The 25,760-nt window shown below is 38.0% G+C and overlaps 6 protein-coding genes across 6 annotated transcripts; 3 read left to right on the top strand and 3 right to left on the bottom strand.

Annotated features, from left to right (window-relative positions):
* Positions 1 to 670: 670 nt before the first annotated feature.
* Positions 671 to 3,030, top strand: LOC9302681 (pentatricopeptide repeat-containing protein At5g64320, mitochondrial). Its single transcript, XM_002866563.2, has one exon. It carries the CDS (start codon positions 780 to 782, stop codon positions 2,952 to 2,954), a length of 2,175 nt encoding a protein of 724 aa, XP_002866609.1. The 5' UTR covers positions 671 to 779; the 3' UTR covers positions 2,955 to 3,030.
* Positions 3,031 to 5,807: 2,777 nt separating this feature from the next.
* LOC9300970 (classical arabinogalactan protein 1) lies at positions 5,808 to 6,718 on the bottom strand. Its single transcript, XM_021015630.1, has one exon. It carries the CDS (start codon positions 6,428 to 6,430, stop codon positions 6,035 to 6,037), a length of 396 nt encoding a protein of 131 aa, XP_020871289.1. The 5' UTR covers positions 6,431 to 6,718; the 3' UTR covers positions 5,808 to 6,034.
* Positions 6,719 to 8,782: 2,064 nt separating this feature from the next.
* On the bottom strand, positions 8,783 to 11,653 carry LOC9302680 (bifunctional riboflavin biosynthesis protein RIBA 1, chloroplastic). The gene is made up of 7 exons (XM_021034925.1): positions 11,387 to 11,653; positions 10,778 to 11,138; positions 10,465 to 10,686; positions 10,057 to 10,379; positions 9,838 to 9,967; positions 9,448 to 9,744; positions 8,783 to 9,363 (listed from the first exon to the last, which is right to left on the bottom strand). The coding sequence occupies exons 1-7, from the start codon at positions 11,443 to 11,445 to the stop codon at positions 9,130 to 9,132; spliced, it is 1,626 nt and encodes a 541-aa protein (XP_020890584.1). The 5' UTR covers positions 11,446 to 11,653; the 3' UTR covers positions 8,783 to 9,129.
* A 1,291-nt stretch (positions 11,654 to 12,944) lies between these two features.
* On the top strand, positions 12,945 to 15,397 carry LOC9302679 (dicarboxylate transporter 2.1, chloroplastic). The gene is made up of 4 exons (XM_002866561.2): positions 12,945 to 13,850; positions 14,127 to 14,440; positions 14,522 to 14,970; positions 15,053 to 15,397. The coding sequence occupies exons 1-4, from the start codon at positions 13,044 to 13,046 to the stop codon at positions 15,166 to 15,168; spliced, it is 1,686 nt and encodes a 561-aa protein (XP_002866607.1). The 5' UTR covers positions 12,945 to 13,043; the 3' UTR covers positions 15,169 to 15,397.
* Positions 15,398 to 16,696: 1,299 nt separating this feature from the next.
* On the top strand, positions 16,697 to 19,178 carry LOC9300969 (dicarboxylate transporter 2.2, chloroplastic). The gene is made up of 4 exons (XM_002866560.2): positions 16,697 to 17,547; positions 17,701 to 18,014; positions 18,231 to 18,679; positions 18,796 to 19,178. The coding sequence occupies exons 1-4, from the start codon at positions 16,771 to 16,773 to the stop codon at positions 18,909 to 18,911; spliced, it is 1,656 nt and encodes a 551-aa protein (XP_002866606.1). The 5' UTR covers positions 16,697 to 16,770; the 3' UTR covers positions 18,912 to 19,178.
* A 217-nt stretch (positions 19,179 to 19,395) lies between these two features.
* Positions 19,396 to 23,666, bottom strand: LOC9300968 (splicing factor 3B subunit 1). Its single transcript, XM_021015493.1, has 2 exons — positions 23,553 to 23,666; positions 19,396 to 23,432 (listed from the first exon to the last, which is right to left on the bottom strand). Exon 2 carries the CDS (start codon positions 23,388 to 23,390, stop codon positions 19,584 to 19,586), a length of 3,807 nt encoding a protein of 1,268 aa, XP_020871152.1. The 5' UTR covers positions 23,391 to 23,432; positions 23,553 to 23,666; the 3' UTR covers positions 19,396 to 19,583.
* Positions 23,667 to 25,760: the final 2,094 nt, after the last annotated feature.

Below are 25,760 nucleotides of genomic sequence, written 5' to 3'. Positions count from 1 at the left end.
ATTAATACAAAATATTAAATTGTGAATTCATATGGTACAATAAGGATTAGTCAGTTTCGTTTTTGTTTCTGTAATTGGATTAGAATTGATAACACGTTTCTTCTACAACTAATTTTCTTTAGTTATATTTTGTTTTAAAGTGTTTCAGTCACATAGTAGATAGTACTATTGAAACAATTCCATATGATTAATGATTGAATATTGATGGTCATATTCAAGAACCAATCCAATCACCACGTTATAACTCTTACCTCCACATATACAATGTCCATAATAATTATATAATGACCACATCTTGATTGGATTGTTGTTACAAGAGGTAAAAACATATGAACTTAATATGGTTTCTTTTTTCTTTTAAATACACAAAAGTAATAATCATGTGATCTTTTTATGGCTTACGTAAAAAAATTTGCATTATTGATGATGGTCGTGGTGACAAAAGTGCCACGTCGCCTTCAGATGTTAAAAGCTACTTATTAAATTGTCGGTTCAAATCAGACCGGATCTACTCATCCGACGGCTGAGGGAAAACGATATGATAAAAATAAACGGTCAGGATCAACTCAAGGTTACTTCCCTCTCCGTTTTGTTTGGGCTCAGAACGGCCCAAAAGAAAAACAGTAGAAGCGTATTCGAAACCTCTAACTTAACTAGAAGGTTCCAAAGACCAGAAGGGTAAATTGGTAATTACCGATGTTCTAAGTTCTTCTCTCTCGTAGCAAAACCAGAGAGAGTCTCAGTAAAATCCTCCTCAATCGGAGATTAATGTGGCGTTTATGGTTATGCTAGCGAGATCAAAGCTTGCTCTAGATGTGAGCAGAAGATCACATTCTTTGCATAGAATCTCCTATTGCGCGATTAGCTCCTCTGGATTTTGCGGCAGCGGCGGAGATGATGGCGGCGGCTCACCGGATTCATCCAACGAATGGGAGAAGCTTCTTAAACCATTCGATCTCGATTCTCTCAGGAATTCATTTCATAAGATAACTCCTTTTCAGCTCTGTAAGCTACTTGAGTTACCTCTCGATGTTTCTACTTCAATGGAGTTGTTCTCATGGACCGGTTCTCAAAAGGGTTATCGTCACTCCTTCGATGTGTATCAAGTTCTTATAGGTAAGCTTGGTTCGAATGGTGAGTTTAAGACCATTGATAGATTGCTAATGCAGATGAAAGATGAAGGAATCGTTTTTAAAGAATCTCTTTTCATTTCGATTATGAGAGATTACGACAAAGCTGGGTTTCCTGGACAAACTACGAGGTTGATGTTGGAGATGAGGAATGTGTATTCCTGTGAACCCACTTTTAAATCTTACAATGTTGTCTTGGAGATTTTGGTTTCTGGTAATTGTCACAAAGTTGCAGCTAATGTGTTCTACGATATGCTTAGCCGAAAAATCCCTCCAACGCTTTTCACATTTGGTGTTGTGATGAAAGCTCTTTGTGCGGTTAATGAGGTAGATTCGGCTCTGTCTGTGCTTAGGGACATGACGAAACATGGCTGTGTCCCAAACTCTGTCATTTACCAGACTCTTATACACTCGTTATCTAAGTGTAATAGAGTGAACGAAGCGCTTCAACTTTTAGAGGAGATGTTTCTGATGGGATGTGTTCCTGATGCTGAGACGTTCAACGATGTTATCCTTGGTCTCTGTAAGTTTGATCGGATTAACGAAGCTGCTAAAATGGTGAACCGGATGCTTATTAGAGGATTTACTCCTGATGATATAACTTATGGGTATTTGATGAATGGTCTATGTAAGATTGGCCGGGTTGATGCTGCAAAGGATCTTTTTTACAGAATTCCGAAACCGACAAGTGTGATCTTCAACACTCTTATTCACGGGTTTGTGACTCATGGAAGACTTGATGATGCTAAAGCTGTCTTATCAGATATGGTCACGTCTTATGGCATCGTTCCTGATGTCTGCACATATAACTCACTGATCTATGGATATTGGAAGAAGGGTCTTGTAGGTTTAGCTCTGGAAGTTCTTCGCGACATGAGGAATAAGGGATGTAAGCCTAACGTCTACTCTTATACTATTTTAGTTGATGGTTTCTGTAAATTAGGAAAGATAGATGAAGCCTACAATCTTCTGAATGAAATGTCTGCCGATGGACTGAAACCCAACACTGTTGGTTTTAACTGTTTGATATCGGCTTTCTGCAAGGAACACAGAATCCCCGAGGCCGTAGAGATTTTCAGAGAGATGCCGAGAAAAGGCTGTAAACCCGATGTGTATACATTTAATTCGTTGATATCTGGGCTCTGTGAGGTCGACGAAATAAAGCATGCCTTATGGTTACTTAGAGACATGATATCAGAAGGTGTTGTTGCCAATACTGTTACTTACAACACGCTGATCAATGCGTTTCTTAGAAGAGGTGAAATCAAAGAAGCTCGTAAACTAGTAAACGAGATGGTTTTCCAGGGATCCCTGCTCGATGAGATAACCTACAATAGTCTGATAAAAGGGCTGTGCAGGGCTGGGGAGGTAGATAAAGCGAGAAGCTTGTTTGAAAAGATGTTAAGAGACGGGCTTGTACCGAGCAGCATCTCCTGCAACATACTTATAAACGGGCTCTGCAGAAGCGGGATGGTGGAAGAAGCGGTTGAATTTCAGAAAGAGATGGTTCTGAGAGGATCGACACCAGACATTGTGACATTTAACAGTCTGATAAACGGTCTGTGTAGGGCCGGTAGGATCGAAGATGGTTTGACAATGTTTAGGAAGCTTCAGGCTGAAGGAATACCTCCTGATACGGTAACGTATAACACTCTGATGAGTTGGTTGTGCAAAGGAGGTTTTGTTTATGATGCTTGCTTACTTCTGGATGAAGGTATTGAAGATGGTTTTGTTCCAAATGATAGAACTTGGTCAATTTTGTTACAGAGTCTTGTTCCCCAAGAAACACTTGATAGACGAACGTTTTATAATGCAGTTTTCTGAAACTAAATACAATGATAAGAGAATAAAAATGTTTGGTTATTGTGATTATGGAATGTGTTATGTGGATTCACCCAAATTATGATTTTTTCCCTTGAAATTTCAGGTTCCTCAAGACCTCAACTATTCAATTAAACCATCTTATTGGGCTAATTAAGGCCTCAAGGCCCATGTTGGGATGGATATGTCACTGTGATAATGTTGCTGTAAATTCTTCATTTGGTCATTGGGCTAATTTATTTACTAGTACGGCTGAAGGAACATAATCACGTGTGTTTTCTTGAAGTAATTTAGGCAGAAATATTCGGGGGAATAATTTAGGCATGTTATTACCATAGTTTTCTTGAAGTAATTTACACTTTTCAAAAAAAAAAAATTAGTAGTAGTGAATCATGATATTGTTTAACTTGATTAACAAACAATATTGTTCACTAGATGTTAATCCGCAGTACACCGCGGGTCTATATTTTTATTAGAAAAATTTATTAAATTTTGTTTTAAGATACTCTATAGATATATACTATTTTTTTGTTTAATTTAAATGTATAATACACCGTGAGACGAAATTTTATTACAAAAATTGAAATTTTATAGATAGACGTAGTATAAAAACAATAGATTCAATTGTATGATTTTGAATAAGATGCTGATTTAACCCGTCTTATACTGATTTTACCCGCGGTATACCGTATGCTAAATTTTAAATAATAAAATGAGGATTTAATATGTGTTATAGCGATATATTAGTGATATTTTAATTTTATATTAATATCAATCCTAACCAAACTTGTGTCATACAATTCGTCCCGTAATATTTAAAACTATTTTATAAAAACTCAAAAACCATAGCTAAATGGGCAAACAAAAGCCAAAAAATTTAAATATATCAATTAGAAATTTTTGAATTTAATTAGAAAAGATTGCTCCATAATTTTAAATCTTACGTATTTAATGTATTTATGAAGATTTGATATTTGAATTTATTTGAGGACATTACTTATTTTTAGCAATTTCAGAAAAAGACATGGGTTAAAGCTTGAACTGATCCGATAATTAAGGTCTGAATTAATAGTTTTGCACCGGCCTTGTTATTTTATTTGTATTTTCTAATTATTTTATCACTATTCAAACCTTAATGATCCATGTAATTAACACTAACCTATTATTGTTATATAATCACAAATATTAAAAATAATATGTTTAGAACTGCCATGAAAAAAAAATTAAGTATGCAACTTTCATTAGTTCACATAATGAAAAAATAAACACATAGAGTATTAGAACCCAATAACAAAGAATCATGTCTACCAATTTTGTAAAGACCTACAGAGCCCAAATTGTGTTTATTCAACTCTCTCATATACCCAAAATGAAAAACTTAGAAACGGAAAGTTCAAACTCAATCATCGGTGGTTTAGCAGATAAAGTCACCGTCGTTAACGGTCACAGTAACGGCTCCGTCGATCTGAGCCTTGTTTCTTCAAAGCTACAGCAAAACGCATGGATCTACTCTCCGTGTAACGTATCAAGGAGTTCTCGGCGTGTATTTTGAAGCTACCACCGGAAAAGCATATCCGATATCTGAAGATATTCGGTGTGATCAATTCGATGTTGCGTTTCAGGCGGTGGAGCTTTGGATCGCCGATCGTCTTGTTTTGCCAATCGAAACCTAAAGAATTACGATCTCCTCCTCGTCACCATCTTCACATCGTCGGCGAGGTTTAGATCCCGGTTCACCACTGTCTCCTAGCTCTTCCCGGAGTCCGTACAGATTGCATCACGTCTGCGATTTCTCATTTTCTGTAAAACTGGTGAGTTTTATTAGACTAATGAAAGGTATTTATAATGTTTTGAGAATATTATAGGGTTTTGGGTGAGTGAGCTCCTAAAATCTTGCTGATCAAGTAACAATATCTTCAAAATCTTTTATTTTTGGAATTGAGTAATTTTCTTGCAAATCTCGAAAAAAAAAGAAATATAGGAAAGATAATTATGAGTAATTAGTTGGGATGACAGCCAATGGTAGAGATTTTAGAAGGAAAGCGAGAGATTTTTGGCAACAATTTTTGAACGTAACATCTTTGATTTAGGAGAGATTTTTGGAATATGCTTATACCGAAATATATGTGTAATTATCTACATTAATGACGATTTTTTTTAGATTTCCTTAAATGTCTTATCCAAGATCCGGATATAGTAAAACCGAGTAAAACCCGGATCCAAATTATTAAAAGCAAAAACCCCCTGCAAAAATATATATATAGATTGTTATTTTGATTTTAAATTTATTGTAATTTAAATGGGCAATTGCCTATATTTAATTTGTTATTGTAAAAGAAAAATGACATAGCTTATTATTAAAATATTAAACAAATTTATTAACATAATATATATATATATATACTGTTAAAAAAATAAATACGTTATATTGTTAAAATCTGGATATTTATTATGAGCATGAAAACGATTTTCCATTAAAATCGGCTATTTATTAGGGTCATTAATATGAAAGATATTAAGACAACATGGCTTCATTTATTAGTTTGAAATTAAGACAACATCCCTTAAATTGCTAATCCAAGATCTGAATAGACTAAAACCCGGGTCAAACCCGGATCCAAAAGAATTAAAGCAAAAAAGTAATATAAAAATGTATATGTAGATGTAGATCATGATTTTGTTTCGCTTTTCCTTAGTTTGCTTAACTAGTAAAACAAATATATGCATAATTATTCTGACAATTAATTAAGGCATGTTACCTTACTTTTCTTGAACTAAATTACACATTTTGTTATTTTAAGCGGAAAATTGTACTACCGATCACGGTTATTCAGACCATAATAATTTGAATTAATATTTCCATAGAAAGTTATTTAGAAAATCTGATAAATCATATATAAATATCGGATAGATACAAAGCTCATAGAATCAGCCGAAGAAAAAGAAAGAAAAATATTCTAAGATGAAATAAAAAGAAGAGAAAAATAAGGAATGATCATCTCTCTCACAAAACTCATATATATCTAAAATAAATAAATAAATAAAATCCTCCAAATCAAAGAAGCTTCATTCATCGGAACAACCTAGATAACCAAAACGGCAGCGGTTAACATAACCGCCACAGATCCGAAGACAGCGTAACTGTTCGAAACGGCGGCCCCCTGAGCAGGACCAGGAGCTTCAGTAGGCGAATCGGAGATTGCAGACGGAGACAAAGCGGGCGAGTCAGAGGTAGGAGAATCAGCTAGAGGCGGCGATGGAGGTGAAGCAGAGGATTCTGGAGTCAATGCGGCTACCGGAGAAGGAGAAGGAGAAACTTCAGGTGCAGGTGCAGGAGAAGTCGTCTTCTTAGGTGAAGGAGCCGGTGAGATCCGTCTTCCTCCGACGTTAGATGGAGCTGGAGCAGGAGATTGAGCCACCGTAGAAGAAATCAAAAGAGCAGCGAGAAGAACAAACCCTAGAGATTTCGAGAAAGCCATTTTTCAGAAAGAGAGAGATTCGAATTTAGCTTCTTTGTTTTTTAGGGTTTGGGAGTGTTTTTGCTCTGTTGTTGTTGTTGTTGTTAGCAAAAGCTAGGAGATGGTGTTCTTTATATAGAGAGAATAAGTGGGGTGCACCGGTTTAAGGTGTATGATGAATCTCGACCGTTGATATGGAAAAGTAAGGACCGACTTAAATCTAACGGCTGAGATATTATGCTACAGAAGAAAAGCATAAAGGGTGAAAAAGAGAAACGCGGTTGGGCTTAAACCCTTTGACTACGGCGCTAACGGCTCTATGACAGCTGTGAATTATAGAATCAGGACCGTACACGTGTTCTTTTTCTAGACGCGTGATGGATGTTTATGGCCGTTGTGTTGCGATGATTTTTCTTTTTTCCTTCCCCATATATTAAACGGTCGAGTTATTTGGAAGCTACGCGGACACATGGTCCACTCTGTTCCTTCTTTTTATGCTTTTCCTTTTTTGAGTTTTTTTTTAATATGTATCGTGTAATTTAATAATTTTAGATTTACATTAAATTTGAGATTTCTACTAAATAAATACTGTATCCTTTAATAAACAAGACATTAATGCTATTATTTGATTTAACGTAATTTTTTTAGTATCAATCCTAATTTGTGCAAAATAAATATAGTTCAAAAACAAAAAGAATAAAATAATCAGTATCAATCCTCTGCTTTTTCCTTGTATTGTTTGTTGTTCAGAGTTCAAATAGTTTCCAAAGGGACTTGAATTTGAAACTGTCTTGATATATATATATATATATATATATATATAACTAGTATTAGAATGAGATAGTTTTAGTAGTAAGAAAATAGTTTAAATTCTTAAATTTATGGGTTTTCACAATAATAATAAATAAAAACAAACTTTAATTTATGGAAACAATTGATAAAAGCAAAAATATTGCAATGGTAAAATGTAAACCTTTTTTTGTCATTCTCTAAATTTTGATTTTTTTTCTTTTTCTTCATTATTTTCCATTTAGATGGTTTGTTTGTTTATTTATATTTCTTCTTGTTAGTTTAGATCATGCAATCCTATCTAATCATTAATTTTTCTTTCAAAATACAGATCACATTAAGAAAGTCGTGTACTAAACATTAATCTTATATTGATGTAAAAATTAGAAAAGGAGAAAATTAATCTAATAAAATTACATTCCATAAAAAAATCACATTTGTGTGTTGTTCTTTGGTCTTCTTTCTCTCTTGTTCTACTATTTTTATCTTCATCTCATGCTCTTTCTTCTTGTCTTTCTCCTTTCTTTTTCGTCTTAAGCTATTCTTTTAAGTATCAATAATCATTGCATCAATATCTAGATAAAAACATAAGTTAAACTCATAACTATGTGATGCACAAAAAATTCGGAATTTAGCATCAGAAAATCTATTAATGAAGTCATCACTTGTTATGAAAATCATTCGACCAAAAAAAAGAGATTAAAAGAAGAATTGAATACCTTCGTTGAATTTGTCCTAGACTCTACATAAAGCTCTTCGTTTCCGGTATGATAGTGGTAGTCGGCATATGTTGGTATTTCCAATAGAAAATAGAAAAAAATGATCGTAAGATTCCAAATAGTTATTGTATCTGATCATTTTTTTTGGATTAGAGATGTAGTTACCTTTCTTAACGGTCGAGACTTGAGAGGATGAGAAATGCTTTCACTCTAACATATCAAAAAGATAGATTTAAGACATCAAAGCCAGCAAAGATATATTAATATGCAGAAATTCAAAATATTGAGAGTAAACTTGATAAATCAAAGTCAGAACTAATCCTACCTTTCAGGATCTCATTTGCTCTCACCTTCCAGGCCAGTTAGATCAATCTCGCTCCACAGTTTTAGTTATCTCCTCACAAAGATTAATAGATAAAATCGTATGATTCCGTAGCCTTCCTCTTCAACCACTGATTTTTTTCTAAGCACGAAATTAAAGACTAACATGGTTATTTGGTAATTTTTCTTTTTATTAAATAAAAATGGGAAACGGTTATCTTTGCCTAATAAGTGGGAACCACCCATAACAAAGGAGTGGGAACGTGGGTGCAGTTCGTATTTTTAAGTATGTTTAATTGCTCAGAAAATAGGAGTATTTTGTTAAATTCTTTTTAAGGAAATCGTGCTCTTTTTCTTGAGAAAATATCATTTTTTTTTAAAGAATTTGTGTTTGCTGATGTGTCTTATTTTCATTGGTATAGTGACTTGTGATTTATAATATAAAAGATTTTCGAGGAGGACTTTTATGGAGTTTACTATTTTTATGGACTTTTATGGAGTCTACTTTTAAGAGTCAATATGACTAAAAATTGATTAACTAGTCTTCTTAATAATCATGACACTTTTATTATAGTTTAAATGTTAAAAATAAGGTTTTACAAGAAATCAACCAAAGTATGATGACACACTTCAAAGCTGGCCTCTTTGTCACAGCTTCACAAATCAAAAATGCAACTACTCAATCCCAACAACAAGAAGTAATTCAAGAATTGTAGACCAAAAAATATCAGATAAGATTAGATTAGAACATAAACCAATCTAATCAAGTTTCTCAGACGGATCAAAAGTCTTTTTCTTCTTCTTCTTCTTCTGTGTCAATTTCTTTCCTGGTTTTTTCAAGTATTATACCTATATTTCTTTATTCCATTCGGTTCGTCCTGGTTTTCAAACTTAGGACTCAGATTCAGACTCAGTCTTCTCCACAACATCGCCTTTGAACTTCAAGCCATACATGTGACCCATCTTGGTCCGCTTTGTCTCCAGATATCTCTTATTCTCCTTTGTGATAAGACTCAATAGAGGGACTCTCCCAACAATGGCTAATCCGTATCCCTTCAGACCAACATACTTTGCCGGATTATTCGTCATCAGCTTCATTGTCCTCACGCCTAAATCCCTCAGTATCTGGATATTCAAGAAGATAAAAGTAAAATACCCGGAAAAATATTGTTTTCTTTTTTTGGATGGTAATGTGATCTTGGTTAATACCTGTGCACCAATTCCATACTCTCTAGAATCAACAGGAAGTCCTAATTCCTCATTAGCTTCAACCGTGTCTCGACCAGCATCTTGTAGATTGTAAGCTCGAAGCTTGTGTCCTAAACCAATCCCTCTTCCTTCATGTCCACGTAGGTAAACCAGCACACCACGACCAGTAGCCTCTATCTGCTGCATTGCAAGTGCTAGCTGGTTCCCGCAATCGCACCTTGCAGACCCAAATATGTCTCCTGTGAGACATTCAGAATGAACCCTCACAAGAATGTCTTGACCGTCACCAATCTCACCCTACCACAATTTCAGACAAATGGGTTTTGGCTTAAGTCCTCGGATGTTCTGAAGTCAAATCAACAAGAGATGGTTTTAAAGCATTTCTCTAACCTTAACCATTGCTATGTGCTCTATTCCGTCTAGTATGGACCTATAGCAGTAAGCAGTGAAAGGTCCCCACATTGTTGGGATCCGAGCAGCAGAAGAACGTTCCACTAATTTATCTCTCTTTCTTCTATATCTGTCATTTTCAAACCAGAAAGTTTAGCTTTTTCGCTTCGAGAGAAGATACGATAAGAGACACAAGGCCTTGAAATTTAAAGAGCCTACCTGATCAAATCTGCGATGGAAACAATTTTCAGGTTATTCTCAGCGGCAAATTCACGAAGTTTTGGTAATCTAGCCATGGAACCATCATCATCAACAATTTCACAAAGTACTCCAACAGGATCCAGTCCAGCTAAAACAGTAAGATCAACAGATGCTTCAGTGTGTCCAGCCCTTTTCAGAACCCCGCCTTCCCGATACTTCAGCGGGAAGATATGACCTGGACGGTTGAAATCCTCAGGCTTTGAATCTCTTGATGCAAGAGACAATATCGTTGTTGCCCTGTCACGAGCTGATACTCCTGTTGTTGTACCATGTTTTGCATCCTATGAAGGCGAAAATATGAACAAACAAATTAGATAAAAACCACAAGGCCCAAGATCAAATCTTTTTGAGAGAAAAAATACATACCACAGTCACTGTAAATGCAGTAGAGAGCTTTTCTTCGTTTTCCTTCTGATTCACCATTAGAGGAAGGTGCAATCTCTCGAGATCATCTTCTTTCATGCTCACACAAACTATCCCAGTTCCATGTTTCACAATAAAAGCCATAGCTTCAGGTGTTGCCAATTGAGCAGCCATCACCAAATCGCCTTCATTTTCTCTATCTTCATCATCCACAACCACGACAAGCTGCAACATTACCGACAAATCAATCGAGGGAACAAGAAACTAAAAATAGGTGAAAATTTTGATTTTCACAAAAAGCAAAAGAAAAACGAACCTTTCCTTGGCGTATGTCTTCAATGGCCTGAGGGATAGAAGAGAAACCTGGAGTTGGCAAATCCAACTCAAAGTCATCATCTTCAGTAACAAAACCATTGGCTGGTGCAGGAGCTGAATCTGCAGCAAGTGTTCCAAGTGAAACTGAATCAGCCTCTAATGGCTCTTCAGTCCGATCATCAATGAGAAAACCATTTGAGAGAGGAGCGTTTCCGTTGGTGAATGAGAGCAGATCATCTTCTCTAGAGATCACTGCAGCCTTAACTTTTCCAGTAGTTTTAATGGAAAACTTTGATGGATGGTTAGATGGTAAAGTAACACGGTGTAGTCCATGGAGTAATGTAGTAGAGCTTCGGCTTAGTCTGCACAGAATCATCAAATCATTGAAGCTTATTCAAAAACGAGAGAGAAGCTATGAAACTCTCAATGTCATCAATTACAAATTATAAGGTCACTGAAACGCAATTACAAATCCATAGATCAGGATCTAAGCTGAAATTAGAATTGATATCTTCTCGTGTCGATGCAACATCATATTTCCCCCAAAATGAATTAACCAATGAGCAGAAACAATTGGTAAAAATAAGAGATTTGGAAGAAAAAAACTTACCTTGAGCGGGAAAGAGATATGGTGGAAGGAGATGATGAGGATAGATTGATGGAAGACATTTTCTATATCCGTAGACGAAATTAAGAAAAACCCTTGTCACAAAATCGAAAATTTGGGTAGATTTCTAGAGAAGAGAGAGGATGGGTCTTGTTAGTTGCGGATGACGATAGCGATTAGCTAAGCTTTTTTTTTTTAATGGCGGCGCAAATTGGGAAAATGAAGAATTTAAGGATCTCTATGATTCGGTGTGGAGGAGATAAGACACTTACTTGCTTGGCTCTCTTCTCTTCAAAGCCGACTTTTATAGACTTTTCATTTTCATCTTCTTTTTAGTTATACCAAGGAAAGTCTCCTTCTCTAATTAGTTTTTCCTAATTACTGTGTGTTTTTACTTTTTAGATACAAAGAGAATAAATCAAATATGCTACAAACACTGGTCAAAATATTCGTCGGTTAAATCTCTTTCATTAGTAAAGAAACTAGTAATATTGAGATAAAGTTAGTGGTAAATTTTCATATGTCGAGCAAAAGTAAGTTTCTGTCTTTACGTAACAAAATTGTTCGGTTATAGTTTGTATATAAAATTAGTTCAATAGACTTTTATATGTATCAACATATTTATTACATTTTATATATTGTTTTTTACATTGATGTGCAAACTATGCTCCACTTTGCAACAGGGAATCGGAGGATCCCATCATATCCTCTATTATGCAAAGTATGGTATGAAGAAAATGTCAAGAAAAAGTGAAAGGGCTTGGACCATCCGCGATTCCTAATAACAATCCTGCGGGTCATAAGTGATAATTGTGATATAGTATATTTTAAAAGATATTTGAGTGGCAGCCCATTCCCATGACATTGACATACCAACCGCACATTTTTATGTTTTTCCATCCTCGCTTCTTGGTCGGATGACCCATGCAACATTATGTATCCCTCGTTCCATAAAAAATAAAATAGATTTACAGATAACTTTAAGTTTCTTTTTCTTTTTTTTTGGTTTTATACTATATAACTCTATAAGTTTCGTTAGATGATGTAATAGTTTATAAAATGTGGATTATATTTATATATGATGATGGTGACATCTAACAATGGGACGTACGAATAGGATGTGTATTTTTTTTTAAGAGTAGATTCATATAGTGTTTGAGAAGATTAGTACTTCCATGATCCATCGAATTGACATTACATTCTTGACTTGGGGCATTGTGACATGAATCTCTCATTTGGTTTTGCATCAGACTAATCTTCACACTTAGCAATGAGATGTTCTCAAGGTTCCCAAAATAATCTTTTGAAAACAAGCTATCATTTCAAAATTTCAAGATAAACCAATTAATGATCCAAAAATTAATAAGCCACCTGATGATTATGATGATATTGTTTTGATTGCCTCCAAAAAGAAATCGGATTTTGGTGAATCAATGCTTGAAAATTGAACCAAATTAGAAAAAGTGGTTCGGTTCAATTTGACTATGGTTCCGGTTTGTTTGGTCCGGGTGAGAGAAGAAAAAGAAGCGAAGACTTTTTAGATTCTCAGTTTAATTTCACATCCACTCATCATTGCTCTCTCCGGCGACAAAACACAGCCAGCGACTGACGAAAACTAAACACTTCGCCGTCACACTCTCTCTCTATCTAATCTCCGGCGATGGAGAGTTTCGCTCTTCAATCTCTCTCCACCACCGCCACTTCCAACTTACTCTCCCATCATCATCATCATCCCTCACGTCTCTCTCTTCTCCGTCGCACCTCCTCGAGATCTCCGCCTTCAACAATCTCCCTCCGATCTCTCCCCGTTCAACCTCTCTCCTTCCCTCTCCTCAAGCCAATTCCTCGAATCTCCACACGAATCGCCGCCGCACCGCAAGACAACGCTCCTCCTCCTCCTCCTCCCCCATCTCCGTCTCCGTCTCCTCAAGGAGCGAAACTCATTCCTCTAATCCTCTCAATCTCCGTCGGTCTCATCCTCCGATTCGCTGTTCCTGTACCAGAAGGAGTCACGCCACAAGGCTGGCAATTACTCTCCATCTTCCTCTCAACAATCGCTGGTCTCGTCCTTAGTCCTCTCCCAGTCGGAGCTTGGGCTTTCATTGGCCTCACCGCTTCAATCGTCACCAAAACGCTTTCTTTCTCCGCCGCTTTCTCAGCTTTCACAAGCGAGGTTATCTGGTTGATCGTTATCTCTTTCTTCTTCGCTCGTGGATTCGTCAAAACAGGTCTTGGTGATAGAATCGCTACTTACTTTGTGAAATGGCTTGGGAAGAGTACTTTAGGTCTTTCTTATGGGCTCACGCTTAGTGAGGCTTTGATTGCTCCTGCAATGCCTAGTACCACTGCTAGAGCTGGTGGCATTTTCTTGCCCATCATCAAGTCTCTCTCGCTATCTGCTGGAAGTAAACCGGGTGATTCTTCTTCTAGGAAATTAGGGTCTTACTTGATCCAATCTCAATTTCAGGTTACTTCTTTGTTTTATGTCCTTTGATTCATAATTTGGCTTATCACTTTTTGTGTCGGGAATTGGATCCGTTGGCTCCAATGATTAGGTAGTAGTGCGTGTAGTGTGATGCTGAGAAACAAAGTTTGCTCTTTGGTTCAATTAGTGTCTTACTCTGGGGGCTGCTTTCTAGTTTAGATGAAAGTTTCTTTCTTGTTGTTAGTATTTGACTTTGAGAGACTTTTGAAGTTTTCGACTTTTGTTCTGCTTCTCTAATTCTGTTCTGATCTTTGGCAGTGCGCCGGAAACTCTAGTGCTCTTTTCTTGACTGCTGCAGCTCAAAATTTGCTGTGTCTCAAGTTAGCTGAGGAGCTTGGAGTAGTGATCTCAAACCCTTGGGTTTCTTGGTTTAAGGCTGCTAGTCTACCTGCAATCATATCACTTCTTTGTACTCCATTTATCCTCTATAAGCTTTATCCTCCAGAAACCAAAGACACACCGGATGCTCCAGGTATTGCTGCAACGAAACTCAAGCAAATGGGCCCTGTCACCAAAAACGAATGGATCATGGTTGGTACAATGCTTCTTGCTGTCACTCTTTGGATCTGCGGGTATGTCTTAGATCACTTTCATGTTTTGTATCATAGCGTTGGTTAGAATCTGAGTATTCCATGGGTTAATATTATATGCAGAGAGACTCTGGGAATACCAAGTGTTGTAGCTGCCATGATCGGTCTCTCCATACTTCTTCTCCTTGGTGTCCTCAATTGGGACGATTGCCTAAGCGAAAAATCGGCATGGGACACATTAGCTTGGTTTGCTGTCTTGGTGGGAATGGCAGGACAGCTCACAAACCTCGGTGTTGTAACATGGATGTCTGATTGTGTAGCCAAAGTTCTCCAATCTCTCTCCTTGGGTTGGCCTGCTGCGTTTGGACTTCTTCAAGCAGCATACTTCTTCATTCACTACCTTTTCGCAAGCCAAACCGGTCACGTTGGAGCGCTTTTCTCAGCTTTCCTTGCTATGCATATAGCAGCAGGTGTTCCGGGCATACTAGGTGCACTTGCTTTAGCTTACAACACCAATCTTTTTGGTGCTTTGACTCACTACAGTAGCGGTCAAGCCGCTGTCTACTATGGAGGTATTCCCATTGATGAACAGAACATAGCTCTCTCTTTCTAGTTAAGTCTCTTAACTGCGTTTGCTTCTATTTTTTTTTGCAGCGGGTTATGTTGATCTGCCTGATGTATTCAAGATTGGATTCGTGATGGCGACGATTAATGCGATAATCTGGGGAGTAGTTGGAACTTTCTGGTGGAAATTTTTGGGTCTCTATTAAGAGCTCCTCGGAAGAAAGTTGTTCTTGAAGAAGCTTTGCAAAGTCCGGTACAATTCTTTGTTGATCATTCGGTTTTGAGGCTTCATTTTTTTCTACTTGCAATTAGAGAATCAGACAATTCTTTGTCAAATAGATATACAGAGATCTATCTCGATTTGTTCTCTTATGAAATATCGCATTTCTTTTTCGGAGAAAAGAGTAAGATACAAAGATGAAAATTTGTCGTCCAGATGAAAATTTGTTTTGGGGGCGTTTTTGTTAAAACGAAAATGTCTGGGTAATAAAAAACAGAGAAAGTAGTGATAAAAAGGAGTGAATCTCCAAATTATCTATAATATAAGGATCGAGTTTCAAATTCCGAGAGCAAAGAACATGAAGCTAACTTACAATAACTCAAAATAAGTTAGCGCCACAAGCATCACTCTCATTATTTGTCCTTTGATGATATGATGTTTTGTATGGTACAATCCCCACCATAATGTGTATAGAAAATGTATATCACATGTCGAAAAACACGAGAAATAACTTGGCGTTACAAGGGAAATCCTACCCAAAAAAAATCAAAAATAAGTCAGCTTATTTGACAATTTGAAATAAATTTAGGATAAATATCGTAATAACGACTAGGATTCTTGTCACTTACTCTTAATACATTGATAGAAAAGAAAGAAAAAGAAACATATTTGGATATATGGTATATCATTTTCACCATCATTATGTTGATTAATGATTATGACCAGACAACCAGTAGCATCATTATCAACATTTATGATCATATATTCATATTCACTACTCAAACTACTGAGAAACCAACAAGTCTTCAAACAAATCATGAAAATCAAGAGAGTTTTCATAGTAAACGATCATGAGTTTTTACTTGATTAGGTAAATAATTCTGAATTTTTTAATATTAAGTAGATATCTTTAAATAGGTTTTGCGAGATTGTATTTATACTTTCAAGTTTTCAACTATAACATAATTTGGTAATTTCGTTATATATGGTCATACAAAATACAAATAATTTAATAAAAATGTAAAAAAATTTAAATACTTCTTGAGTACAGTTTGTCACTTGGTTGTTTTATCTAAATAATTTAAAAGTTGTAGCTACAGAATCAAAATATGATTCTCTGACTTGGACAACCACGAATCACGATCCAGCTACACCATTTATCTGCAAATCCCAACATTCTCACGAGCTCTACAAGAAAACTCCATTCAACTCTATCAAATGCTTTGGTTATATCGAGTTTAAGCACCATGAAAAGTATATTTCCGCTTACTGAGTATACATTGAACGTAAAAGATCGTGAGCAATTTGATTTTCAGATATAATGCAATGAAGCATAGGCTTATATGCAACATTACATAAGTTTATTGGCCTATATAATCTTTGACTCCAGAGGGAAGATTCATTTTGTGGGAATAAGACAGATATGAGTGTGGTTAAGAGCTGGATCTAGATCTCCATAATAATAACGTTTTAATTATCTTTATAAAAGGCTTATCACAGAAAAATATCAAACAGAAACCAAAAAAAAAAAACAAATCAATTTCCCTCCTCCGGTGAGAAACTTGAGAACACACTCTCTCTCCCGGCGATGGAGAGTTTGGCTCTCCGTTCGCTCTCACTCTCCACTTCTTCATCAGCCTCCTATCTCTCTCTCCGCCGATCTTCCTCCAAATCATTCTCTTTACTTCCACCGTTGATTTCCGTACACTCACCCCCAACACTCCGATCACTCTCCATCTCCTCCCCTCGATTCACTCTACGCGCCACCGCCTCTTCCTCGCCGGAGAAACCTCAATCCCTTCCTTCTCCTTCTCCGCCGCAGCCGCAAGGAGCAAAGCTAATTCCTCTCACAATCTCCATCTCAATCGGCCTCATCGTCAGATTCTTAATCCCAAGACCAGAACAAGTAACCTCACAAGGATGGCAATTACTCTCAATCTTCCTCTTCACGATCTCAGGTCTCGTCCTTGGTCCTCTTCCCGTAGGCGCTTGGGCTTTCATTGGCTTAACCGCTTCTATCGTCACCAAAACGCTTCCTTTCTCAACCGCTTTCGCCGCTTTTACCAATGAGCTCATTTGGCTAATCGCTATTTCTTTCTTCTTCGCTCGTGGTTTCATTAAAACTGGTCTTGGCGATAGAATCGCTACTTATTTCGTGAAATGGCTTGGGAAAAGCACTCTTGGTCTGTCTTATGGTCTTGCGTTCTGTGAAACGCTTATGGGTTTGATAATGCCGTCTACAATGGCTAGAGCCGGTGGCGTTTTCTTGCCGGTGATTAAATCTTTGGCTCTTTCCGCCGGAAGTTATCCCGGAGACCCATCTTCCAGTAAATTGGGTTCTTTTCTGATACAAACCCAATTGCAGGTCAAAATTCAAGATTCGATTGTTTGATAAAATCTGTTGCATACAACAATTTACCATCCAGAAAATAACATAAACTATGTATCTTCATTAAGCATAAAATGTTTTGTGTATTGATGACTTTAGTTTTAAGGGTTTATGTTTTGTCTGTGACAGTGTTCAGGAGCTTCTGGTGCGATTCTACTCACATCAGCGGCACAAAACTTGCTATGTCTCAAACTAGCCAGAGAAGTTGGTGTTGTAATCTCGAATCCATGGATCACTTGGTTTAAAGTTGCGAGTGTTCCTGCGTTTGTGTCTCTTCTTTGTACTCCTCTCATTATCTACAAGCTTTACCCTCCTGACCTGAAACACACACCAGAAGCTCCGGCTGCAGCTGCTAAGAAGCTCGAGCGATTAGGTCCCATCACGAAAAACGAATGGATCATGCTCGGCGCCATGGCTTTCACTGTCTCTCTTTGGGTTTTCGGGTAAGGTTTCTTGCTAAATTTGAACAAAAACCATTGGTATCATTTTAGAGAAATAGCATAAAACTATTTACATAGTGTCTAAAAACTAGACGGATCGATACAATCAGTCTATAACTACATAGACTCACTAAAAAGTATTCAAAAACTACACAAACTCATACAAATTATTAAGAACGTTAACCATATTAAGACCTATTTTTCCGTATCTCCTTGCAGAGAGGCAATAGGAATAGCAAGTGTTGTGTCCGCGATGATAGGTCTGTCAACGCTTCTGCTGTTAGGAGTCATAAACTGGGACGATTGTCTCAGTGACAAATCAGCTTGGGACTCGCTCACTTGGTTTGCGGTTTTAATTGGTATGGCTGGACAGCTAACAAACCTCGGTGTTGTTGCTTGGATGTCGGATTGTGTAGCCAAATTGCTACAATCTCTCTCCCTGACTTGGCCCGCATCATTCATTATTCTCCAGGCTTGTTATCTCTTGATCCATTATCTATTTGCAAGCCAAACCGCTCACGCGGGAGCTCTCTATCCCCCTTTCTTGGCGATGCAAATCGCTGCTGGAGTGCCGGGGGTTCTAGCAGCGCTTTGCTTGGCTTTCAACAACAATCTCTCGGGTGCTTTGTCACATTATAGTGGGGGACCAGCTGCTTTATATTACGGAGGTCCGTTTTCTTCTCTTTCTAAGTTTTTTATCTTATATCTCATATCATTGGTCATCGAATTAATCGACCATTCAAACACTTTTTCTTACAATTTTTTTCTTGGTCTGGATCTGCAGCTGGGTATGTAGATCTGAGAGATATGTTTAGAGTCGGGTTCGTGATGGCTCTTGTACAAGCGATCATCTGGGGAGGTGTTGGATCTTTCTGGTGGAAATTTTTGGGTCTCTACTGAAAATATAGAAGTACCGAAACCAGTCCCTGAGCATTTGACCCGCAACCAAACCAATACAAACACAAATCCATAATCTCGGTTTTAAGGGTATCGACTCAAAAGTGTCTGGTAATCGATCTGATTCGGGTTCACACAGCCACATACCAATTGGTGTGTGTTAGTATATTAAGGATGTACACCGTAGAAGTTAGAACAATATATATCCTGTTTTCCTTCGTCAGCGTTTAAGTTCAGCCTGAACCGAGAAATAAACCACACAATTAAATCGGTCCAAATTCAGTAAACATCTCAACTGAGGAAACCAAATTTCTGAGCAAACTGACACAAAATTCTAATGGCTGGGGCCTAATATCTTCCTGAGTCTCGCAATAGGAAAGATCTAAAGGCTCTCTGCTTATTTCGAGTCTTGAAGATTTCTACGTTATTTCCTGAACCTGCAGCTGTAATGCATGGCAAATAACATGAAACTAAAGTCAATAAGAAATACCAAAAAGTGCACACGTTTTGTAATTTCCAGAAAAAGAAAAGAACCGCTTCCGTGTTCGAGAGTTTTATACAAAGCAAACCTTTGCAATAAAGCCAATACCAAAAACTACAGGAGACTAGAGAGTAATAGAGTCACATCACAGGAGACTAGAGAGTAATAGAGTCACATCGAATCCAATCTTTCTTTCACACAAACATCGTCAACTCTGGTCGGCTATACACATTGTTCTGCTCATCTTCAAGAACCGGGTAAGCAGCAACAAGCGTGTCCTGAGCACCAATGTATAGAGAATTGTATATCTTCCAGTACACTTCGCGGACCTTGCGCGCCGGATGAAACAAACCCTGCAAACAATAGTTCAGAATTACAGCTGCACCTAATGCGACTCGCATTCCTTCAATGGCTTCCATCACCGCGTTAATGACGTGAGGAGATGTCTCGAAAATGTTGGGCCAAATGAAGTTAAGCAAGTGAACCAAAGCGTCTTCGCATCCCAACCCAGCTACACCTAGAGCCATATGTTTCACGGCTGAAGCTGCGGTTTGTCTGTGAACCAAATCTCTGTCCATGAGCGCGTCTTCAAGCAACGGTGTGACTGCGTATATGTAATCTTTGCCCATTTCTCCAATGTACTCAAAGAGGAAGGAAAGAGATTTCAAAACACCGTTTTGGACGTTTAGCTCTGGAACACGGTACTCATTCATCAAAGCAGGTAATACGGTGAAGGGAGAGCATGTTTCAGCGACAATAGCGATTGCGACTGTGGTGCAAACACGGTTCTGACGTTCTTGGACTTTGAGATTGTTCAGCAACGTGGCAAGAACATCCTGTGGTCCAATGGCTTTGGCGATGTACCCGAAAGTGTTGACTGTAGCACGACGAATACCTTTCTTATGAGCCTTAAGCATTTCAAGAAGCTCAAAACAGATTCTCATCCATTCTCTTGCTGGAACAAACTCGGCACCACGATCAGCAATCCTACCGACAAGATCAATGCAATTCTCTTGCACTTTCTCGTGCCTGTTCTTCAAAATAGGGGTCAGCCTTGGAAGCAGATCCTTAATAGGAGGAGTCATCTTCGTCATACCAATCACATTGACTATAGCTTTTAAAGCTCCAAGAATTGATCCCAAGACTTCTGGGTACTCTTCTCCAAGATATTCATACAAAACAACACCAAGATGTCCCATCAACTGTTCCTCTCCGCATTGCTTCATAACAACCGCAATTCTAGAAATCAGATCAGCAGCTTGTTGTCTTACCTTAGCACTCTTGTTATTCAAACGCCACTTGATGGTACCACAGATCTGGGGAAGATAAGGCTTTACTCTCTGACCAAGAGCATTCACTACAGCACCGAATCCATTAAGCATTACATTAGCATCGTCACTAGTCTGTTCTTGAAAAGCATAAAGAATGCCATCTATGAGCAGTTCCTCCAATCTCGCATCAATATCAGATGCTCCCAAGTTTGTGACAACCTTATCAATGGTTTCCATAACCATACGTCGATACGGTTCACTCTCATCCTTGAGATCTTCAACAACTCTTCCCACAATATCTGCAACACCAACCTTGTTCGCAATCTCCACAGTAGTTTCAACAAGCTGCTTATAGTTTCTCCTCTCCAGAGCCATTTTCCTAACCCAGAAATGCTTGAAAAACTCAGGCAGAATATCACTGCGTATGTATTCCGGTTCAACACCCTCTGTACTTACACACTGTTTCACCACCTTGAGGACGATCTTCTTCATCTCTTCATCAGGCGACTGGAACTCACGAATCAAGATAACCATGACTTCTTTTGTATAGTAGCTCGCATATATAGCATCCATCAAGGGGATGATAAAACCGATCGCCTTCAAGAAAGCAGCTAAAACTTTACCACGGTGCGACCTAATACCTTTCCACAAAGGCTTCAGAACAGAATCAAAGCTCTCAATACCATATGGAGCAGCAGCTTCAGCAAGAGCAGCCAGTGACAAAGCGGTAATAGTCCTAACCTTCTGGTTTTCATCACTGAGACCATGTTCGATAATCTCTACTAAAGACCTTAAGTGAGGCAGGACGGCACAACCAATTAGTATCGCAATCTGCTGAACAATCTTAATTCCAGTGTGCCGTGCCTGCCATGACTTTTTACTCTGGCACACAGCTTTTAGGAAAGGTAAGAGTGCAGGGATTCCAAGAGCTGAAGCCACCACACTGAAAGCTCTCGCTGTTGTGTTCCTCACATATTCATCAATGTTGTCAATATCAGGACGCATAGCTGCAATCATAGTGGCCAAACCAGCTGCTTTGCTAAGGTTAGAAATAATTTCTCTCCCTTCTACACGAGCATAATAATCCTCATCAATCAACAAAGGCTCAATAACAACAAGGATTTTGTGGACGTAAGGCCTTACCAGCTCATCAAGTTTGTACAGAATCCTATCAATCACTTTGACCAAAAGATGCCTCTCTTGATCTTCCAAAGTGGGTTGCATGAGCAATGGCAAAATTTTATTGAACAAAGGACCAGCACCAAGCTCACGAGCCTTATCAGTAAGCTGCCTCAGGGCTGTTTTCCTCTGGGCAGGAGTTCCATTTTTAACCTTTAACAATAGTTTCATGATCTTGCGTTCTTTCTGCTCGTCAGGAGACAGCTCTTCTTCGTTCTCTTCATTCAACAGAGCTCCAAAATACTGATAATCCTCTGGTTTCATAAACGGCAAACCACCAGGAACTTCTGGGGGCACATCATACTGTTGCCCACGGTTTTCCTCGGGAATAACATAGCCAGGAGTTGCCATGGGTGTCGGGGTTTGTTGAAGTTTCCTCGCAGGGGTTCTGATGGGAACATATGAAGCAGGCGGATCCAAAACCTTGTATCCATCTTTAGGAAACATGGCATCAAGCTCTTCATCACTCAATGGTCTGTTTCTCTCCTCGATATCCTTCTCCCACCTTTGCATATTGAGCTGCTCGGGGGTCATAGCACCACGGAAAATAAGCTGACCCGGAGTCGGAGTAGCCATATCAATCCCACCAATAGGGGTAACACCAGGAGTGTAAGCTGCACCAGGAGTGACTCCACCCATAGGTGTAGCACTCCCCATAGTGGCTGGTGTTTCGTCCCACCTTGAACGTTGACGCTTTGGGGTAGGGGTGGCAAGCCCTCTTGGCGTCCCGTCCCAAGTAACACCTGAAGGAGTTGCACCGGGAGTAACACCACCAGGTGTTGCATCAGAATCAGTCACACGACCAGGTGTAGGAGTTTCGTCCCACCTGTTTCTTCGTCCAGCAGAAGGGGTGGCATCAGAAACTCTCCCTGGAGTTGGAGCATCCCATCGTCCAATCCCTGGAGCTGCATCAGGTAAATCCCAATCTGAACTTGCTGCTTTAGCTTTCTTTGCAGCACCACCGTCTTCTTCAGGGAGATCCCACCTGTGTCTCCTCTTGGAAGAAGAAGGAACAGGAGGAGGAGGAGCAGAATCCTTCTGATGCTTTGCAGCTTCTTCTTCCTCTTTCTTCTTCTTAGCAATGAGCCTCATAGTTTCCTCTTTCTCCCTCTGCAGAGCCGTCTCCCTCATATGGTCCGTGTAAGTCCGAACACTCGCATCCGGGGTCTTGTCGCCCATAGCAAAGGCATCAACTCTATCCGGAGAAAGAACCCGATTGAGTCTCCTATTCCTATACTCACCCTCACGTTCCGCAATAGTCTGCCTAGGTTTAAATCCCACATCGTCATCTTCGTTGTGAGGACGAGCCACGTCGTTAAGAAGCGACCTAGGAGCAGTGTAAGACGCGAGCCGCTGAGCAACAAGAGAACCAGTGGTGTCCAGATTCGTATCCTCCTCATCGTTAGGAGCAATAGAAGTCACGTAGGAATCACGGTCGTTACCTCCGTAAAGATCGCGATCCATATTGATAGAAGTGAGAGAAGCAAGGTCTGCTTCCATCTTCCGTCTTTCCTCTTGAGTTTTAGCGATCTCTGGATCTAGATCCGCCATTATCGATACTCAACGAAGCTTTCTCCAACAAAAAAGAAAGAACTGAGAAATTGAACAAAACACTGAATCAGAAGAAAACAAAACGAAATTGGAAACAATCGAATCAAACAAATACGAGAGTATAGAATCGTATATCAAAACGAAGATTGGAGATGAACTCACCGGTAATCGGAAATCGTCTGCGGGTGATCGTGGGAAAGTAGAGCGCGAGAGAAAGAAGAACTAGGGTTTATCCAGATTAAGCCAGAACAAAAAAAAAAAAAGAATATAAGAGTTGGAGATGATGTTAATGAAACCGACCAATTGAGGGAGTCGGTTCTTTATCTTCGGGTCAAGTTGTTATTTGGGCTAATAAACTTTATAAATTGGGTTCAAGTTAACAAAGCCCATAGGCCCAATAAAAACCCCACTACTACGTCTGTTCTATATCTTTTGTTTCTTGATAACTACTGAACTTCGTCGCCAAATAATAAAATAAAAACTTGAGAACTTGATCAGATAATTAGAAGTTTAGAACTATAAGGTATAACTTATAAGTAGGTTTGAAAGCTGTATAACTTTATTGCTGCAAAACTCCTTTATTTTGCCCAAACTTGAAGTTGAATAGAAAGGCTTTCTTTCACTCCCAAAGCAAACAAAAATCCTTTGATAGTTTTTATGTTGAATTCAATCATGTAGGTAAACCAATTTTCGGTAATTAATTTTAAAAATATATGAATAAGTACTTTTTCCTAAATTCATAGAGCAACATGAACTATTTCAAGTATTTTAAAATTCGTGATAAAAAGAAATTTTCATTTGGATTTTCAAGTAATTCTAAGTTTAGTTTTTTTTTTTTTGCGAATGAAAAATTATATTCCATAAGAATTTGGATTTTTTTTTTTTTTTTTTTTTTTGCCCACACAGCTGTGGTCCAGTGGTAGTTGAGAATTGGGAAAATGTTGGAAGGAACTAATCCAGGTTCGATCCACGCTGAAAACAAAAAAAACACATTTGTGTGGGAAGTCTGGGCTTGGACTAAAAGGTCCAAGCTGTTTACCTGGTATTCCAGTAACAGGCGATCTGGCTACCCCTGACATTAGTCGGAAAGCATTCCAAACTCGGGACAGACCAGATCAACCGATAGGGTTTATCATAAAAAAAAAAAAAAAAATTTGGATTTTTAAAATTTACACAAAAATATCCTTGTAAAAAATGTATGCTTTCATAAATTTCCTAATAATTAATACACAGCCACAAATCTTATTTAAAATCTATTATGTGTCGTAACCCTAAAAATATAACAAAATGTCTTTTATTTAGCATTATCCTCAATTCCTCACTAGCTTATTTATTTTAACTTATAGCCGAAAGTCTAGATCCACTACAACTTAGAGCATCTCCATTCCAACTCTATTTTTTCCTCTAAATTCTAATATAGAGCAAAATTCTTTCCAACCCTACTCTATATTCTACTCTAAAATAGAGCAAAAGTGAATATTGCTCTATATATAGAGCAACTCTATAATTTTCCTCTATCTTTTACACTACCTCTATTTTAGAGTAAGGAATAGAGTAATACATTAGAGAGAATTCTACTCTATTATAAAGTTACTCTATTTTAGAGCAAAAATATAGAGTTTTACATTAGAGATGATCTTAATCAGGTTTATAATACAGAATGAATGATAAATTATGTCATGATCAAAATCAGTATATATGAGCTACTGATAAATAAAATAAAAAGCATATAAATGATTGTTTAAATCTAGATGAGCCTTTTCGATACTTAAACGTTTCAAAGTTCCTTTGGCATAAAGAACGGAGGCAAGGGAGAAAAACTTCACCAACCCCACTGACCATTTTCAGAAAATACTTAATGCCTAAATTACTGAAATTTGTAGGACTTTCGATGATTAATTCACTAAATTACTTTTTCACATGACAATAAAAAAATTTACGCCCGTTTTGATGTATTTTATTTTTTTTAAAAAATCGGAAGTTTCCAAATTTGAATGTTTAGTTTTATCTTCTTTTTTTTTTGTCATCTGATTTTATTTATAAAACTCGAAGGATACATTTTGAGATTACATAAGCCGGCGGAAAAACTGAATATCCCCGGAAACGAAAGCCCAAAAAAGGAAAACTTAAGCCGGCGGACGACATAAATGTCCCCGGAGTCATGGCCGGAGGAAAAAAAAGATTTCCCCGGAACCAAAGCCCTATGAAAGGGAAACTAGAAACACTAAGAACAAAGAGCAGAAAAACTCGAAACCCAATCGAAAGAGGACGAACCCTTACACTAACAACAAAAGCAACAAGGCTAATACCAACAATATACATTAGACTTAAGAAGCAAGGAGACCTCTTTCTCTGATGCACATGCGAATG

This window comes from Arabidopsis lyrata (assembly GCF_000004255.2).
Source record: "Arabidopsis lyrata subsp. lyrata unplaced genomic scaffold ARALYscaffold_8, whole genome shotgun sequence".
Lineage (NCBI taxonomy): Eukaryota > Viridiplantae > Streptophyta > Magnoliopsida > Brassicales > Brassicaceae > Arabidopsis > Arabidopsis lyrata.
The sequence above is the reverse complement of the archived record's forward strand: the minus strand, read 5'-3'. Positions and strand labels throughout refer to the sequence as shown.